Source organism: Eupeodes corollae, chromosome 1 (assembly GCF_945859685.1).
Source record: "Eupeodes corollae chromosome 1, idEupCoro1.1, whole genome shotgun sequence".
In the NCBI taxonomy this organism is placed as follows: Eukaryota; Metazoa; Arthropoda; class Insecta; order Diptera; family Syrphidae; genus Eupeodes; species Eupeodes corollae.
The window spans coordinates 145,704,731-145,724,019 of record NC_079147.1 but is presented as its reverse complement, the minus strand read 5'-3'; the positions used below and the strand labels follow the sequence as shown (position 1 = coordinate 145,724,019).

Below are 19,289 nucleotides of genomic sequence, written 5' to 3'. Positions count from 1 at the left end.
ACTTTCCTGTCACCAATAGCACCAAATCATCCGCGTAGGCTTCTGCCTTCACTCCACATCTCTCTAATTTAACGAGAATTGTATCCATGACCAGAAGCCATAGAAGAGGCGAAAGGACACCACCCTGGGGTGTTCCCCTACTCACGTGTTTTGTTGCGATTGTATTGCCTAGAGTGGCTCGAATCTTCCTACCACTGATCATGGAAATAATCCATTCTCGAATGAAGTCTTCTACACCGAACTTAACGAGCGATTCTTCTATGGGTTCTGTAAGGACGTTTAAAAGCACCTTCTATGTCTAGAAAGGTGGCAAGAGTAAATTCTTTATAATGGATTGGTTGTTCTACAGTACGCACTACCTCATGGAGGTCGTCCAACTAGGATTTCTCTAATATGGTAATCAAGAATGCGCTTCAAGGTTTTAAGCACAAAAGATGTTAAGCTTATTGGTCTGAAATCCTTTGCGGATTCGTGACCTCGCTTACCCACTTTCGAGATAAAAACTACTTTGACCTGTATCCACGACATGGGCACATGTTTGAGAAGGAGACATCCTTTGAAAATTTGTTCCAGCCATGGAGCTGCCACATCTTGCAACTTTTGAAGCATAACTGGCAGTATGCCTTCAATGCCTGGGGATTTATATGGAGAAAAAGTATTGATGGCCCACAAAATATTTTCTCTGTTTATAACGGAATTGACTTTCTCCACATGAGCTACGTTTAGCTCTGTGGTTTCAAGCGATTCGGGGTTATCACTCTCGCAACCCGGAAAGTGCGTTTTGATCAGTAGCTCAAGAGATTCGGCTGGAGAGGCTATCCAGGTTCCATCGGGCTTTTTCAGAAATGAAGGATTACAATGTTCCTTCGATAAAACTTTGCTGAGCCTTGCGGAGTCCATTATGTCTTCGATTGATTGACAGTATTCTCTCCAGCCTTGTCTTCTGGCTGTTAGGATAGTTTTCTGTTAAACTTAAATCGTTTAAAACCGGATATTTCGCAAGTAAATTATTATTCGTATAAAATTCCAATTGAGCTAAGAAGAAATTTAACATACATAGATTACAGATTAAGGTTATCCCTTATTTATTAAATTGTTACACACCTATCAATTCATCATCGTCCGACGAATCAGCTGAATTATCCATAAAAGGTTTTATCTTGCAACAATTTTCACTTCGAAGCTTAAATGTTTTTCTGCTTTTTGTGAACAGCTGAAAGTTGTTTTTATTTTTTGACAGCTATATCAAACAGCTATCCAAATTATTCAACAAGGTATCTAAAAGTCCACATATCCAAGATACCCTATCCAATACGAAATTGAACGCAACCATTATGGAGGTTCAGACGGCATAAGGAACTGATTGGCCAGGTACAAAAAAAAAACTTTACAATAAAGGCAACTTTTTGTAAAGTGATTGAAGAACAATCTCCCTAAATATCAAGTATGTATGTATTATGTCGAAATGACAGCTGATCATGTGTTTTCATTCAACTGATAGGTGAACTTTATTACTCCTTGATTTATTTATTTGACCAGTTTATATTTCTTTGATTTCTGAGATTTTTTCCAGACGGATTGAGAAAGCAGGAGAATAAAATATAAACTGAATCTACTATTTTTTCATTTTGAATTGTGCGACAGTACATCTTGATTAATTGAATCGTAAAAATTTCACCCTCAGGTTTCTGAAATTTTTATGAGAAATTTGGTTTATATTTCTGAGAATACGGAAATCTGGTAGATATTAGAATTATAAACTGGCCAATTTTTGGCACAGTTCCATTTAATATTTTGTGTAAAAGGGTTTCTTGTCAAATTGGAAAGGGAAGTCGATTTAGATGACAAATGGTATTTTACTTTTTTGTAAACGAATCATTTACTTTGACAGTTTAACACTTTCAACTCAGCTCTCTTGTGGATTGTTACAAACTGTAACTATTTGAAACTTCAACTATGAGCTTAGGAATGTCTTATTTTTATTACAAACAAGAATAAGTTAAAAAAAAATAAAGAATAAGTCACAAATAATGTCTTCCTATGGTCTGAATGCTAACATTGGTTGCCACAAACGTCATTGTCACAAACGTCATTTTAGATGAAATTTAAATTTCGAAGAGGATGTCTGTGCTTCTGACAACTTTTGACATATTCTCCGCTGTCGTGTATGTAATATATCTCTTCGCAATACTCAAATTATTGTCAAAGAATTTCACTATTGTCAGAAAATTGACTAAATTGGATGTATTGTATGTATGTCTAATGGGGTTTTCAATGGGTAAAATAAATCAATTTATTCTTGATCTAGATCTGTTAAAACACAAATTTGCCTTGTGTTTGCACTCTATAGCGCTCTACTTCACTAGCTAACACGTACACGAAGTAACACTATTACAATGACAAAAGAAAAAACAATTGCAATCATGTTCCTTGCGTCACGAAAAAAAAATCGATTTTTGAAGGAAATATGAATTTATTCATGGAAAACTCCATAAGAACCATCAAGTGTAGAGTTAAAAAAAAAACATTTTAAAATGAAGAAAATATGTTAATTCAAAGTATGTTTACAAAAATTTGTTTAGTTCTGAATCATATGATAAATTAATCAAAATTGTTCCTACGCAATGTTTAAGCCCTTAATATGTTCTCTGATAACGAGCAGGAATTTGAAAATTTCATAGCTGATTATGTTAACAACTATATTTCGTATCAATTCAACTAAACAACCACTCAAATATTACTTTTCAATGTAAGCACTTACAGAGGTATATTCTATACGAGCTTTGTTGTTGTTTAAACGATTTCGATATTATTCGATAACCATTCTTTGCTTATTTTATTATCGTTTGATGAATTATTCTGTTTAAATTGCTTCAATCTAGTTAAATCCAATACAATACTGACTTGATTAATTTTTCTCCAATGTCATGTAACTTTAAAAATAAAAAGATAGTTTACTGCAGCAATCAGTTTAGCATTGAAAATTATTTGTAATGTATTGGTAAACATTTGGAAAGGAAAAGCGATACATCTGATGGGACATGATAATTAAAGAGATAAAATATTATAAAGGGCCTTAAGCCAATACCAAAACAAACATGAGTTTTTCAACTTGAACTTATTACGTCAAGTTACAGAATGTAGGTGCTTGTTGCAATTACTATAAGATTACAATCAAGAGGCGCTTAGTGCAAAATACTCAAGTCAATATAAAAACCTATTGTTTCAGAAGTGAAGTAAATACAATCACTTTCGCTAAATGCTCGAAAACACTATAAACTTGACTATTATGAGCTTGTTTTTTGAACAAAAGGTGCACTCATTGTTGATACCCTTATTATATTATGCACACTGTTTGTGAGTATTAGGAAAGGAAGAGAGGGTTTGAAAGGAGATGTCGGTGTACATTGATTCTAAATATTGCAGTAATTTGGAAACACAGAGTGTGGTCAAGCATTCTACATTCACGAAGTACAGCTAAAGAACGAATCTCTACACTTTCTACACTTGACAGTGACAGCAGTATTACGGAAGTATTACGGTTGAATTGCTTAACTTTTCGACTGCATTCAAGCGACGTAGATGATTCAACGATAATATCATCACTAATCAATTTGAAAGCTCTTGGTTCAATACTGTCTAAGAAACTTAAGTAAGTTGCAAGAGCACAACCCCAGGGTTGGAATTATACTCAAAATTTGAACGAACATAACCCTTAAGGACTTATTAACATGATAGCGACTAATGGTAAACGAATGAACTTATGTCGTCCATTATCCCATTTCACTCACATACCTTGGTCATTGTAGGTTAATATGCTTAATTTGCAGTCAACTGCATTCCTTGGACATAAATATTGACCAAATAAACTAGTTAGTTCTTCAAGTGGCATAAATTTCAAAGTCAGAACTTTACTTCACTGCCTTCTACCTTCAAGTCATCATTCAAAAAATACCAAAAACACTATCGTCTACAAAACAGTCCTCAGGCAAACTACAAGTCTATCACGATTTGCATTTCGTACTGTAAAGAAATATAACTTATATTTCTTTTCTTATTTGACAAAAAACCTTTTTACACAAAATATTAATAAACAAAGTTCAGCTTTCAGTTTATTGAACAAATATGATCAAATGTCATTCTGACATAAGTTTACTTGACTTGATAGTTTGGGAAATTTTTCTTGACAAACTTTCCAGTCAACTTTGAACAGATAACAGAAACTTGTCTTACTTTCAATTCCCTTATGACGCCTGAACCTGTCCATTGATTCTAACAATTCGTAACAATGACACTTGAACAATTTTTTTTTGACATAATAATAGTTCAAAAAAGCAGTCGATGTATGCTGTTTTTGTAGATCCGCCGAAGAATCATGTTTCGAATATACAAAACCTCGAAAATTTGCAACCCAAAGTCTGTCAAGTTTTATGTAATAATGTAGCTGGTCCTGCAAATAAATCAATTTTATGGAACTTTTTTTAAATATATATCTGAATTTCAAATCTTTTTTTATATGAAACTTTTATAAGATCTGAACACATCCAATACTATGAAAAATTCTTCAAAGGTTTAAAACTACAATGGGCTAAAGCAATAAAAACTCAAAACTTCGGCAGAGCAAGCCGAGGGTGTTTATGTGGGTATAATAAAGGTATAGAGTCTGCACACCATCTACAATTTATAAACTATAATGAAACTACCATTCTACGAGGTATGTTTCAAGGTGAAGCTGTCAATTTAGTTCCATGCTACCTAAACTGCAACCATTGGAGCAGAGATTTCAACATTTTGAAAAATTCTTTTGAAGAATTTGAGCTGAGTAATTTCATATTGGTGGGGGATCTTAATGTGAGAACAGGATTGAAAAGTTCAGTAGATATTGGGGCAGTACCACAGCAGTCAGTCACTGATTTTAGAAGTTCAAAAGATTCTACAACTGACAGAAACTGCAATGCATTTCTTGTGTTTCTGGAAGATATTGGTGCGTTTATTCTTAGTTGGAGAAGCATTGGTAATACAAGTGGAAAATTCACATTCGTATCGAGTAGGGGATCGTCAGTCATTGACTATTGTTTTTCATCTTAAAATTCGGTAGGAATAATTGAAGATATTTCTGTAGGCTGTAGAGATCTCTAGTAATACGACAATGCAGTTACTTCCAAGGCTGAAGTGAGTAGAAAGAAAACATCCAGATTACATAAAGAAGCTAAACGAAGCTATACCTCAGTACGTTGTACGTGAAGATCACATTGAATCAAGATGTTAGACAATAAAAAAGTGTGTGTACGAAGCCAATGGACGATCTATCAATCAGGTTATAAAATTCGAAAGGAAGAAACCTTGGTATGATTTACAGTGTCACATTGCTAGAAAAGAATCCTTGAAAGCACTGAGAGTATTTAAGAAATAAAACCTGGAAGCTAGTAGAAACAGTTATGCCGCAGCAAACAAAAAATATAAGGCTCTCTGTAAGTCCAAACAGTATGAATATTTACAAAACATCTCTCAACAACTTGTATCTGTGGATTCGGCAAAAGAATGGTGGAGAATCGCAAAAGAAATACGTGGAAATTCAACGAACATTGGAATACAAATCACGGCTAACGAGTTCATATAACATTTCAATGGCACACTGAATCCAGTTTCGTCAAGTATTACGTTTCCTGTAGCAGTTTTCGAAACCATAAATATTCTAAAGCTTGATAGTCAAATAGAACTTTCTGAAGTGAAGAAGATGGTATTCCGAATGAGTTCTAATAAAACGCACGCATTTCATTTGTTGTGCGGGCTACACACTCTACTTAGAGATATCTTTGAAACTAATTTTCCCACTATAGAAAAAGGGTGATGCCAGTATCGCTTCCAACTATCGCGGGCTCTCCTTTCTGGACACACTTTACAAAATATTTACAACAATTCTGCTTAGAAGGCTAACTCTCTGGATTGAAGAGAACAACATACTCGACGAATACCAGACTGCATACAGAAAACAATATAGTACAGTTGACCAAGTCTACAACCTTTCTTGTATCGTCCAACTTTAGCTGAGCCAGAAGAAAAAGCTTTACGCTTTCTTCGTAGATTTGTCAGCAGCGTTCGACAACATTAACAAAAAAGCTTTGCTTTACAAATTATCAAAGATTGGCGTCTCTACAAAACTGGTGTCTTTTATACGTTTATTGTACAAAGATACGACTGCTACAGTCTGGGATGAAACTTGTAAGTCTAGCTTCTTCCAGACATCCAAAGGGGTCAAACAAGGATGCGTACTGAGTGCCCTTCTATTTGTTCTATTCCTAAACGATCTACACTTAGAACTTCCAACTGGTCTCACTGTGAATGGTATGCAAATAAATGTTTTGTTATACGCAGACGACATAGTTCTTCTTTCTGACAGACCTAGTACCCTATACAATCGATCATCGATAGCTTCGGCAGATATTGCAATAATTGGAACCTTGCTGTCAGCTTAGAAAACTCTAAATAATAATTTTTAGGAATGGAGGTAGACTTCTCTTACAACATGTCCTTGTCATTTTACTTAACAGAAAGACTTACATCATCGAAAAACTCAATCATCTCGACATGGTCGAAATTTTTAAAGAACCAGTTTGTTACTCGCTCTGCTAAATATAAAGTGCACGATGCAGCAACAAAGTCAATAATGCGCAAGTGTGGAGATTCAAGGAACACATTCAAACAACGTTTCTTCGTCAAAAGATGCTTTGGTCTGCCTGATAATACACCTAACTGTGCAATACACATCGAAACTAGTCTTTCACAGGCTTTCCTAAGTACATTAAAGGTACATCTGTCATACATACGTAGAGTGATGTTAATGCCATGTAACCGCTTACCGCGTGCCCAGATGTTCAAATACATGACATATTTTGATCGATAAGTAAATTAGTAATTTAGGCAATATGATATTTTAAAATTGATTTGGACAGTTTAACATTGATTTTGGGCTTTACAGCATTGTCTTCTGAAGAAGTTCTTGGGCGATGTGACATTTTCAATATCTTGCTGTTATTTTATTTTTGGCAATAAGGCTGAAAGTTTCTTATTATTTGGAATTTCATAAGACCCAGAAAAGTTTAAAGGCCCAAAGATTATTATTCTTTTTTATTTTATTTCAGATGTTATGAAATATTTAATTTGGCCGATATGGGTTTTCCCGATTAATTTCAATGATAACTATAAATGGCCCTTAAAATGTCAAACACCGCCTTCATTGCCTAAAATTCTTTAATTATTAGAAAAAATGTAATAAAAAAATGTAATAATATTCAATACTCATGATAATAACAATAATAATAACAAGGTCAAAAAATGTCTGATATAATAATTATTAACCTTTAATTTTAATTGACTCCTATCACAAGTTAAAAAAAAACAGAGTCTAATGAACCTACAAATTTTGCTTCCGTAAAGTTTAAAGCTAAAAGAAAACAAATATTGTACATACAATAATCAAATAATCATTAAAAAAAAGTTGTTGTTGTTATATTAAGTATAATTTATAATGTAACTGAAAACGAGATAAACATAACACAAGAGCAAATAAATATTGACAGGTGAATAAACAAAAAGTAGATTTTCAGTTTTCCATAATTTTAAAGAATCTTCTAATGTAGGGATGATGAAACACTATTAATTTTTATGGAGTAATAGTAATAGAATAATAATTACGTACAAAAATATTAGAAGGTAGTCTTATTTTATGTCCAAGTCTACAAGAACACTTACTTAATTTCAAAAAATCCCCAAAAAATATCGGTTTCATTTTCATCAAGCTTATTTCACCAAAACTTTGACGAAGCGTTCACAATTTTAAATTTTAGACAGTCAAACTAATAATGTAAACGCCACCTAATGTCAAAATATCAAGCAAAGACATTATTGTTTCATTTTTAAGATCAAGATTAAGAGATCAGATTAAGAGAAGGTTACACCGAGTTGTCGTACTTGTCATTTGCTTATGCCCCGATGACTTGTTCACTGTAACTAATCCGATAGAATTATGTATTAGTTTTTTTTCGACCATAAGTTATCATTTATAATGTAAATGAAAATTCCTTTCCTTTGACAAGAAACTCTTGTATGTACATAAAATTTTAAATACAATTTTGCAGTGAATAAATAAATTACAATGTTATTAATTTCAGCGTTTAGTTGAATGAAAAAACATGATCAGCTGTCATTTTGACATAAGTAGACTTGACTAAATAGTAAGGGTGATTTTTCTGAACTACTTTAACTTTCCAATAAAGTTACCTTAACTTCCAACACCACCTTAAGGCTACGGCGAACGTAACCAAATAAAGCTCCATGAGAATACTATAGACTTTATATACAAAGGTCAAACCAAATTATGTATTTAGTGTTAATGGAGATCGTTTAAAAACATATTGAAAAAGTGTTTTTCCAATTCTCAATTCGTTTGTTACAATTTAACATAAGATCTACCATCTTTGAAAAATCTTTCATTGTATTACAAACATGTTTATATATTTTGTCTTCACTTTGTCAATTATAATAATAGTAAAATAAAATCTGTCTTACATAATAAAACTCAAGTCTTATCAAAAGTTCCATCATTTATTAGTTATAATGTAGTATAGCAATTAAAGTACCTAATATCTGAAAGAGTAATTCAAAAGCTTACACCCAATTAAAAGTTCATAATATTTGCTTTATTTTAAATGGACTTATCTATTATTGTTGTAAATTGTTTATACTTGTAGTAAAGAAATTATATTGTATAAAAGATTTCCAACCAATTTAGTATACTTGATGTAAATGCTGAAATTTTACTGCAAGTCTATGTACTTCAGTGCTTACATTTTTTTTACAAATGACGTTTGAAACCTTGATATCAACATTTTGCATAATCCCTAAAACGATAGAGACCGACACAAATAACACCATTATCCCTTATGTTTTTTGACAGTTGTTGGTCAGTTTATGTTTCGAATATTTATGAAAATTTCCTCAGACGGGTCGACGGAAAAGTTTAGTTTATATTTCTGTGAATACAGAAATCTCTGATATCCTAAAAATATAAACTGGCCAAACAACATCTCAAAACAGCAGTATTTGTTTAAAGTATATAAATGCAATGATAAACTTCATATTCCCTAATTATGGTAGTTCAAGTTATGTATGTTTTGAAGTAGAAACACATAAAATCAAACGCTTCAGATTTCATACTTCCTTTATTATGAAAGACTTATAAACTTGTGGCAAGGACGGAACCAAACTTTTAGTTAGCCATAAAATCGATTTTTGAATATAAGCGTAGATATGCAGCTGAAAAAAATTGGAATTTTATCTAAATTATATAATGCGAATTATCCTTTGTACATATGTATAGGCATAATACTTATTTTTAGTATTTTCTTAGATAACTGTATTCGAGCAAAGCATGTTCGAAATACTTTGAACTTTTTAATTATATGAAAGCATTTCTACTTACTTACTTAAGAGCTTAGACCACCCTAAAGGTTGAATGAAGTGGGTTTTTAGGGGATTTTTGTTTGGCGGTTTATTAAACATATAAATGACATTGTGCAGGCAGCGTTTATGCGATGAAGCCTCTGTGCATAAAATCTATAATAATATCATGGAAGTGTATTTTTACGTTCGCCGTAGCCTCGAGGATTTATATACAAAAGTAGTTAACAAAATTGCAATAGTAAGTGTCACCGTAGCCACTAGATGCCGCCCCTGAACCTACGGTAAAAGTACTATAGGTTTTATATATATACAAAGATGACGTCTTTTTTGTAAAGTTTCACGAACTGATTTATTTATTATTATTTATTTATTTTTCATTTTTAAATTATAATAACTCATTTCTAAATTTAAAAATGCAAAATTTGCTTACAAAAATAAATGACCTACGCAGTGTAAAATAAATCCTGTCAAAGTTATGAGTCTATGATTGATTTGGCAATACAATTAATACAAACATTTTAAAACTGAGTATTTAAAGGTTTTTCCCGGCCGTAATATTTTGGCACAAAATTTTTGAGATTCTTTGAAACACTTCAAGTTAAACAACGACTTTTGGAAAATGCTAGGGTGGCCTAACCCCCTAAGGCCTTGTGTGAACTAAGGTGTCATCCAACAAACTTCCCCATCTAGCTTGGCACCTAGCTAAATGTCTATAGTTTTGCACTCCAAGGTTGGATGAATTCACTTTCTATCTGTTTGCGCCACATTGAATTAAGGCATTCCTTTAGTTTTTTAATAATTTTTCAATCTACTAGGGGGCCATACCGTTTTGTATTTGAAACAAAGAGTTGAATTAACATCTAACAAAATTGTGTCTTATTTAAAAGCATTTTTATTGCCTTTAAGATGTTCGTATTTTTAATGCAAAAAAGAAAAAAATATGTAACTAATTTAAAAATAATCCTCTTACAAAAAAGCTCCAGGCTTTTCAAAATGTCAAAAGTTTTCTGCACCTAATGTGATAATGTGTGCATCTAAAAATGTAAGTTTTATTTAGAAAATCTTTATTAAAATGCTTTAATTAAAATGATAATAAACAAAAGCAAATCGAGAATTTGGTCGACTGTATGTGCTCAAATCCCGATTTGGCCAAAGGTCGTTTTTCCGACTTGGAAAAGAAATATTTGCCCATATTCTGCATTTCACTTTTCGTGGGTGTTTTAAAATTCGGATTTTCGAACATGCAAATGGATGTTCTGTATTTGGGTTTGTTCCAATTTTCACGCACTTACGTTGTGTCATATAAATTCTTTATATTTGATTTGTGTCTTAAAATTCGTCTTCTTATTTTTTCTCTTGAATTCTGCTTCCTTTTTTCACTCAAAAATACCAATTATATTAAATCCATCTTCAAAAGAGCAAACATTTTACTTTAGAAACAAAACATAAATGGATGATCCTTCAGTTATGACAGTTCGAAGTAATTTCGAAGGTTTCGAATACGATCGAATTGAAGAACATGCAATTTCATTTCACGTGCAAACCATAAAATGTTTCCTTTTATCGCATATTGAACATAAAATATTTTCTATTGCAGTGCAGTGGTTTGCTGTGTCATGCCAATGGAATAATCGGGTCATGTCATAGGTGATGCTGAAAGCCTCTACCTGTCCTAAGAATTTCAAGGTGAAACCTAGCTTTAACGGTAATTGATCTTCAAGGAGCACCTTGTATTGCTTTTAAGACATACAAAAAACCCTTCTTCGAAAAGCGAAAGTTCTGTACAATAAACAATAATAATTTTGTACATTTTCCAACCATAAAATGTTTCCTTTTATCACATATTTCCATAATAATAAGGTTTGTATTAATTCATTCTTTAAAAATAAATTTTTTCTCTTGACTAAAAAGAGTTTGTTTCGTTATGATTTCTCGATTTGACAGATCTTATAAGAAATAATTCGAAACTCGAAAAAACGAAAATATACCTTTTTTTCCGTTTTCAATGTCTTATATTGAGGCACTCAGCGCCAAAACGGCCTAATCCCAAAAAATCGTGTGTTTACACTTGACATTCGCTTTCACGTAATGCACAATGCAAGACCCTATTTCCTGTGGACCACGTGAAGCTATTCCCTTATTCCAGGTGTACATAAACGATTTGTTTGTAATAAGGTCATGAATACCAAGGCAATATGTCCATAGCTGCCTCTTGTAGTAAGCTACCCCTGTGGAAATAATTGGCATCGTTTTCAATAAATCGAAAGCTATAACTACATATTCAGTGTTGCTAAGTTTCGAATCCAACAGCATCCCACTTCTAGCTGATTCAGCTTTTCGGTAGTGTAAATCTCTTTCGCTCGTTATTCTCTGCTTTTCAGAAGGATCACCTGCAGCCTCGATTTTTTTGTTACTGGAGCTCGAAAATGCAAATTAAAATTTTCTGAAAAGATTTTCGTAAACACTAATTATGAAACAATATCCCTTTCTGCAGATCCACGATACAGCTCGTACATTAAAGAAATGTTTAAGATCGGTGCAAGTAATTCTCTTTGGACACTCTTTTGCCTGGAATAATGAGAGCTATACCTTGGAAATTTGTTAATAAAGTCTTTCACGAGTGCTGTAGCTTCAACGGTCGTCTTGTTATGAGGTGGATGCCTTCCTCTTTGGTCCAAAATTGGTGTTGTTGATCCACTTCCAGGTGTTCTATGCTTAAGTACACGAGTAATACGACCCTCTGTTACCTGTAGAATCTGTTTAAAAAACCTTTTGCAGACAATCATTCCGACATTGTTGACTCCAAAAAGTTTGAAGATTCTTTTACTAAATCTGCGGCTTTCGCCCAAAGACTTCTTATAAGATCTGTTTGTTTCAATAACTAAAATTTGTCCACATATCTAAATACGCATTTTTCAAATCATGATCAGCAATTTTATAAAAATTTTCAAAAACACTTCGCAAAATGCTCTCACTGAAATGCTGATGACATTTTAACGGACATGGACAGAACATGCAAGTGCATTTAGCGTTCGATCTGGCTTCACAATTTCTTTTACAGTCTTATAACATTTTCCTGAATTTCGCTGAACTTTACTTACGTCTTTTTTTCATTTCGATTTGTTGGCAATTCTTTTCCTCGTAAGTGTTTTCAATTCATTTATGCTTTCAACTTCAACTGCTGATTCAATTGGCCTTTCATTTTCTGGTAATTCTATCTGGGACTCTGTTACCACAATTCCCAATGGCCTAGGTAATGTATCTTCAAAAGAAAGCGATGAAATTGATGAATCACTTTGTGTAGGATCCAGAATTCTCAAAGTCTCGTAAACTTATGGCGTCGGCCTCAGACATGCTTCTTCACGTAGGTAGAATTTCTTTGTCTGTCTAATACATTTTCAATTTGAATAAAGATCCTTCCATAAATTTTACGAACTTACCTTTGACAAACAAGTGGATTTATTTAAAAATGAATAACTTTTTTTAACGAGGCCAACTAGTGAAAACTAAAGCATTAAGCGTGTCTACATCAAAACAGTAATTGCAATATTGCATGAACTGAAAGCGGAGAGGCAAAGAATTATCCAATAAATTATTTTCAAATAAACAAGAATTTCATTGCCTACTCTATCGTTTCGATTTGCATATTTTTAAATATCTACTGGCTAGCATTATTTATTTTCAAAAAATATACCTACTCTTAAAATATAGAATGCGTTTTTGGCCTGACCCACACAAATGTTTAAATTCTAGAATTCAATGTGGCCTAAGCAGCTTAGGCCGTTTTGGTATAAAACAATTTTTGAATTTCATAGAGACGAAAAACAGTTTCCCCCATAAAAATTCACCTAGTTTTATAAGATATCACAGGGAGATTTTTTTTATATATTTCAAAAGATTCCGGTTCGATCTGCATAGTCAGTTGTATTTTTTTGAAAATAAGGGTTGGGCCGTTTTGGCGATAAGCGCCTTAATGGCGTTTTTCTTTTTTAGTCCAGAGCTGAGCACTGAGCAGAGTCTGAGAGAACAGAGTAGAGTTCTGAGCAGATTATGTTCAGAGCTCTCTGATTTAATTATGAAAAAACTTGAACACTAAACTGTCAAGATTTGAAATCTCAAATGTCAAAATGTCGTTGTTCCATTTGACGCCTGAAATAAATTTGATTCATACAAATTTTATATGCAATTAGTATTTTCTAAATTATCTTACATTCTGCACTAGAGCGACCAGCCTCTTCCGCCATTTTTATTGGTTTGAAGATGATTTTTTTTTTATTTCACGGCTTTCAAATATCAATTTGTTTGTGTTCAGCATCAAAAACACTAATGAAGATATAAATCCTTCGTACGTATCACAATCCAAAACCCATTTGTTTACATTTGTAATTGGTACATTTGGATTTGTAATGTGGACGAATTCAACGAGAAAAATTGAAGTGTTTTCGCGCACACATAGATCATTTACTGAGTTTTTGGCTGCGTACGCCGACGATCTAATTGCGTACAGAACGGCCCGAAAGGTTGAGGTTATTAGAATTCTCTTGCAGCGTGATTTCGACAAGATTCAGCGATATTGCGACGACTGGAAACTGAAAATAAATGTCCAGAAGTCAGAGACAATTCTGTTCCGGACTCCGTTGGCTAGGGCCACGAGGGATACGTGCAAGAATTGGCGCAAGATGGTCATCGTTGATCTTCATGGGCAGCCATTAACGAGCAAAAGTGTTGTGAAGTACCTCGGTATCTGGTTAGATCAGTATTTATATTTCGACAGACATATAAATGATGCACTGACCAGGGCCAGAGGAGCCTTCGCTCTGACGAAACGGCTGTTTTTTAGCAGTCGGCTTGACCCCAGAGTGAAGGTAATTTGCTACATGGCCCTTATACGGCCAATGATCGTTTATGGTTGCCCTGTGTGGTTCAACGTTGCCCCTTCCCAGATGGAGAAGTTTCGGGTGTTCGAGCGGCAGTGTTTAAGACGCTGTACCGGCTTATATCGAACAGCCGAATCTTCTTATGTGCATTACTATTCTAACGAGGTCCTATACAACGGGGCTCGAATCAACAGAATTGACAATTTCGTGATAAAACTCGTTCGAGGTCACATTGGAAGAGCTATGTCTTCGACCAACAATTTAATTTTCGGGACGTTCTATCCGAACGACGAGTATTTTGAAAGTGCACGCTTGAGCGGCTTTATTCCACCAGATGCATTCCTCTTTTTAGACAAATGCGGTCTGATACAGGATAGATTGGCAGTTCCATTAATCTACCACGTCAGACGAAGAACCGTGGATAGGCGACTCCTGTACAATCGGGACGTCTGGCACAAGGTGGAGCAGAGCTCCTTCAGTTCAGTAGGGCTGTGTCCGAGCGGGACCGAACTGATAGGGTGAAGCAGGAGAACCAGTTTTGGTGGCTTCAATCGGCACTTGATAGTGGGTAGTCGGGATGGGGTTTAAGCCTTGGCCGGCTTACATACTTGTTTTATAGTTTTAGGGTTTAGTTTTAAGTAGAATAGGCATGGTGGCACAAAAAAAATACAAAAAAAAAATACAAAATAAAAAAAAAAAACAAAAAAAAATTTAAAAAAAAAAAGAAAACAAAAAAAATACATGTAATATAAAAAAAAACAAAAAAAAATAAAAAATACATACAAAAAAAGACAGTAAAATATAAAAACAAAAAACGTTAGATTTGCTGCTGTGGTTGTTCTAGTTTTAAGTAGTTTATAGGTAGAATAGGTAGTTTAAGTTAGTTTTAAGTTTTATATTAGGGACCTAACTTTAAGTAGTTTTTAAGTAAAAATAAATAAAAAAAGAATATTGATATTAGTTTTTTGTTCAAATTTTCTAATAAATACAAAAATAAATGAAATAAAATTTAAATGAAGTAAAATAGATCTTAGGGCCGAAAGGCATTAGTATTAAGTGTTAAGCCTAGTACATACTTGTGAACCATCTCGTGAACCCATACAAATTTCAGTTTTTGGTTCACCCGTGAACTTGCTCGTGAAGCTGAGTGGAGAACAAAGTGGAGAGTTTTCGTTCACGGGCAATTCACGTGCAAAATGTACGGGAACTGTTGGTGAAGCTTTGATATTTGGTTTGTTCATGTTCACAACGTGTACTCACAAGTGTGTACCAGTGAGCAATGTCAAAAGTTCACTTTCTCCACTGGCGAACGTTCACTTCACGTGGAAGTATGTACTAGGCTTTATAGTTTAACTTAGAGTGTCCGTATGGGACCATTAAGTTAGTTGTAAGTTATGGATAATTAAGCTAGTTTTATGAATTTTTGTCTAGCTTTAAGATAGATATAAGATTGAATAAATACAAATGAATTTGAAAAAGAAAAAAAAAAAATGAGTTTTTGGGGGAAATTTAAAAAAATCAGAGGAGAAATGACACGCACACTAAAAGAATAAGTTTATGAGCCTGTTTTCCAGTTTAGCTTGTAGGCAAACCAAGATGTCTACCGACGATTTATATCTTCATGTTCAGCATCAAAAACACTCTATATAAAGATATAAATCCTTCGTACGTATCACCCTCCAAAACCCATTTGGGTACATTGTTGTATTTGTAATTTGAAAGAATTCAACGAGAAATATTGACGTGTTTTCACTTATGCATATAAACACTTACTGAGTTTTTTGGGGAAATTTAATAAATTAGAGGAGAAATTACACGCACACTATGAAAAAGTTTATGAGGCTGATTTCCGGTTTAGCTTGTAGGCAACCCAAGATGTCTACCGAGGATTTATGTCTTTATAGAGAGTGTTTTTGTTCAGCATTTTACACCGTTTACTCTGCTATTTTGTTCTGAGCTCACAGAGCGCGCTCTGAACATGTTCAGAACAAAAAAAGAAACACGAATTTGAAGCTCTGAACGATCAGAGCTAAAAAAGAAACACAATTATTTTTTGACAGTTCGAGCTCTGCTCTGAATTAAAAAAGAAAAACGCCGATAGAAATCAAATTCGTAACAAAAATCGCTTTCGAATAGAATTGACTTTCGAAATGAAGTAAGCCCCAGAAATCAATATGTAATTTTTTGTCTATAGTTTACGTTTTGGAAATACCATTAATTTCATTACACATTTGTGTTAATTTTCATAATATCAGAAAGACAAATCGAAATAAATTCTATGACCTCCCCCCTCCTCTCTGGATCAGCCTTTGCTTTCAGGTCACTGGCTTATAAAATATTATATGTTAAACCGAATAATATACTAGATATGGACGGCTCCAAGATTGTTCAACAGATTGCTAAATGGCACTAGACCTTCAGTTGACACCAGGGGAAAATGTTTGTATTATTTTTGACATTCGTAGTTAAGAATTTTGTGTGCCCGCGATTTTGACATATATGTATTTGTTTTTGTGGACTAAAAGAACAATTATTATTATTAAAGTTTAAATTTGTATTTCTAGATTATAACTTATACTTTATATTATGTGCTACTCAATTTGAGTAGATGAATTTTGTACAGTTGGTAAAAGCTGAAATAGTTTCGAATTAAAAAAATAGATGGCGTTAAATATGTTGTTGGTTTTTGTCTCCCATGTCAACTGGAGGGCTAGTTTCGATTGTATCTGTTAAACCATATTGGATTTAATTTTGTATATAATAAGCCATTTTGTATAAAATTTTGTGTTGTTTAACTTGTATTTCTCACTTAATATAAAATATTTTTGACTTAATACGATTATATTCTTTATTTTCGCAGGATCTTCATGCCATCGAAGACTCTAGCGCACCAAATGTTCACTCTATTAAATTGGGATGGATAGTTGGTGTTGTCATACCATGTCTTCTCAATATTTTCGGTGTTATGCTGTTCCTGCGTCTCAGTTGGGTTGTAGCTCAATCTGGATTACTGCAGTCCCTTGCGATTATTGGAGTCTCAGCTGTTGTATGTATTATTACAACAACTTCGCTGTCAGCCATCAGTACAAATGGCGAAGTTAAAGGAGGTGGTATATACTTTATTATCTCTCGCTCTTTGGGTCCTGAATTTGGAGCATCCGTTGGAGTGGTATTTGCATTTGCCAATGCTGTGGCAGCATCAATGAACACAATTGGTTTCTGTGATTCTCTAAATGATTTATTACGTAAGTTTTTAACTTTTAATATGACAGATAGTTTATAGCAGTGATAACTGACAGCTGTTTTTACTTAAAGCAACTCTGCTTAAACTTACAGCATTTTTATAAAATATTATAAATACAAATTTCTCGGGACTTCCACACTTTTAACAAAATAACAATAAACTCTTTGTTATAGGAAGTAATGGTTTGAAAATCATTGATGGTGGAATAAATGATGTCCGGATTGTGGGTGTTTTTACTATTCTGATCCTCATATTGATTTGCTGCATAGGAATGGAATGGGAAGTTAAAGCACAGAATTTCTTAATAGCTATCATTGTTTTGGCTATATTCAACTTCCTAATTGGTGCAGCTATTGGACCACAAGGAGATCCGGAAAGGATTGCTAAAGGTTTTGTTGGATTTTCATGTAAGTTGAAGGTTGTAGTATTAAAATGTAAACAAAACCAATACATGAGCTTGTTTTTTTCTTTTGACAGGGGCAACTGTACACGAAAACTTAGGACCTAGTTACAGATATTCCGAAGGAACTGATCAGAATTTTTTCAGTGTCTTCGCTATTTTTTTCCCAAGTGTAACAGGTATCCAGGCAGGAGCCAATATCTCAGGAGATCTTAGGAATGCCGGAAAGTCAATTCCTAAGGGAACAATGTTGGCTTTGATCATTTCTATGATTACGTATGGAATATTTGTGGTATTTGCTGGCAGTGCAGCACTTCGTGATGCATCTGGAAATGTTTCCGATCTTGTAAATGGAACACTATTGAGTGAAAATATACCATGTAGATTTAACAATGTAAGTACAACAGTAAGTAATAAAGGGTTTTCCAGTAAAAGCCGGTGGATTTTTTAAATTCAAAAAAAAAACGATTTAAATATAGAATATCAATAAAGTTTTATTTTAATTTGAGAGCCCTATCAATAAAGCTGGGTGGCGAGCATTCTAAGGTTACGTTTTCGATGACTTTGGAGCATAAATCAGGCTTAATTAAATTGATGACATCGATTATGTGGTCTTTTCGGCTGTTCGCATAGACATGCAACTTAAGAACGCCCCACAAGAAATAGTCTAAAGGGGTCGAATCACACAATCTTGGTGGCCCATTAACGTCGCCTGGGTGCAAGGTAGTCATGTCATGAAACCTCTTGCGCAGACTATCGATTGTGTCTTGAGCTGTGTGACACCTTGTTCCATCCAATTGAAAACATATGTCTCCGGTGTCCATATCATGCAATTGAAGCTACAAGAGGTACGGACCGATGACGCCGCCAGCTCAAAATCAACACCAAACAGAAAATTTATTTGGATGCATATAGCTTAAATGCGTACCCTTTCATCTGAAAATGGGCCTCACCACCAAAGATGAATTTTCGACGAAAATTGGGATCAATTTCCAAAAGCTCCAAAATCCTATAAACTGTCTATGGTAGTATGGTTTCAGCTTCTGGGTCAGTTTGATTTGTGTGGGTGCATGCGAAATTTGTCATGTTGTGCTCTGGGACAGGTCACGATTTTATGAGTGACGTAGAATTGACTAGTTCGGATTTACAGTTTACCGAACAGCGGGCATAATTTCGGCAGATCTTACGTATGGGTGTGGATTTTTCACTGAGTTGATTGACTCAAATTTAGTCTCCAAAGTTGAATAGTCGATTTGAGAGGATGACTCATAAAAAGCGCTAAGGCGTTAAAGCGTTATTACTAGAG

The 19,289-nt window shown here is 33.9% G+C and overlaps 1 protein-coding gene across 3 annotated transcripts in view; it reads left to right on the top strand.

Annotated features, from left to right (window-relative positions):
- The window catches only part of LOC129938415 (bumetanide-sensitive sodium-(potassium)-chloride cotransporter), a 108,120-nt gene that overhangs the window by 81,666 nt on the left and 7,165 nt on the right, over nucleotides 1-19,289 (top strand). For all 3 annotated transcript variants that reach the window (XM_056045962.1, XM_056045960.1, XM_056045961.1), the window contains exons 3-5: nucleotides 17,200-17,584; nucleotides 17,757-17,990; nucleotides 18,061-18,377. In XM_056045962.1, the coding sequence (XP_055901937.1) occupies nucleotides 17,200-17,584; nucleotides 17,757-17,990; nucleotides 18,061-18,377 (936 nt within the window). The remainder of the gene's footprint in view (nucleotides 1-17,199; nucleotides 17,585-17,756; nucleotides 17,991-18,060; nucleotides 18,378-19,289) is intronic.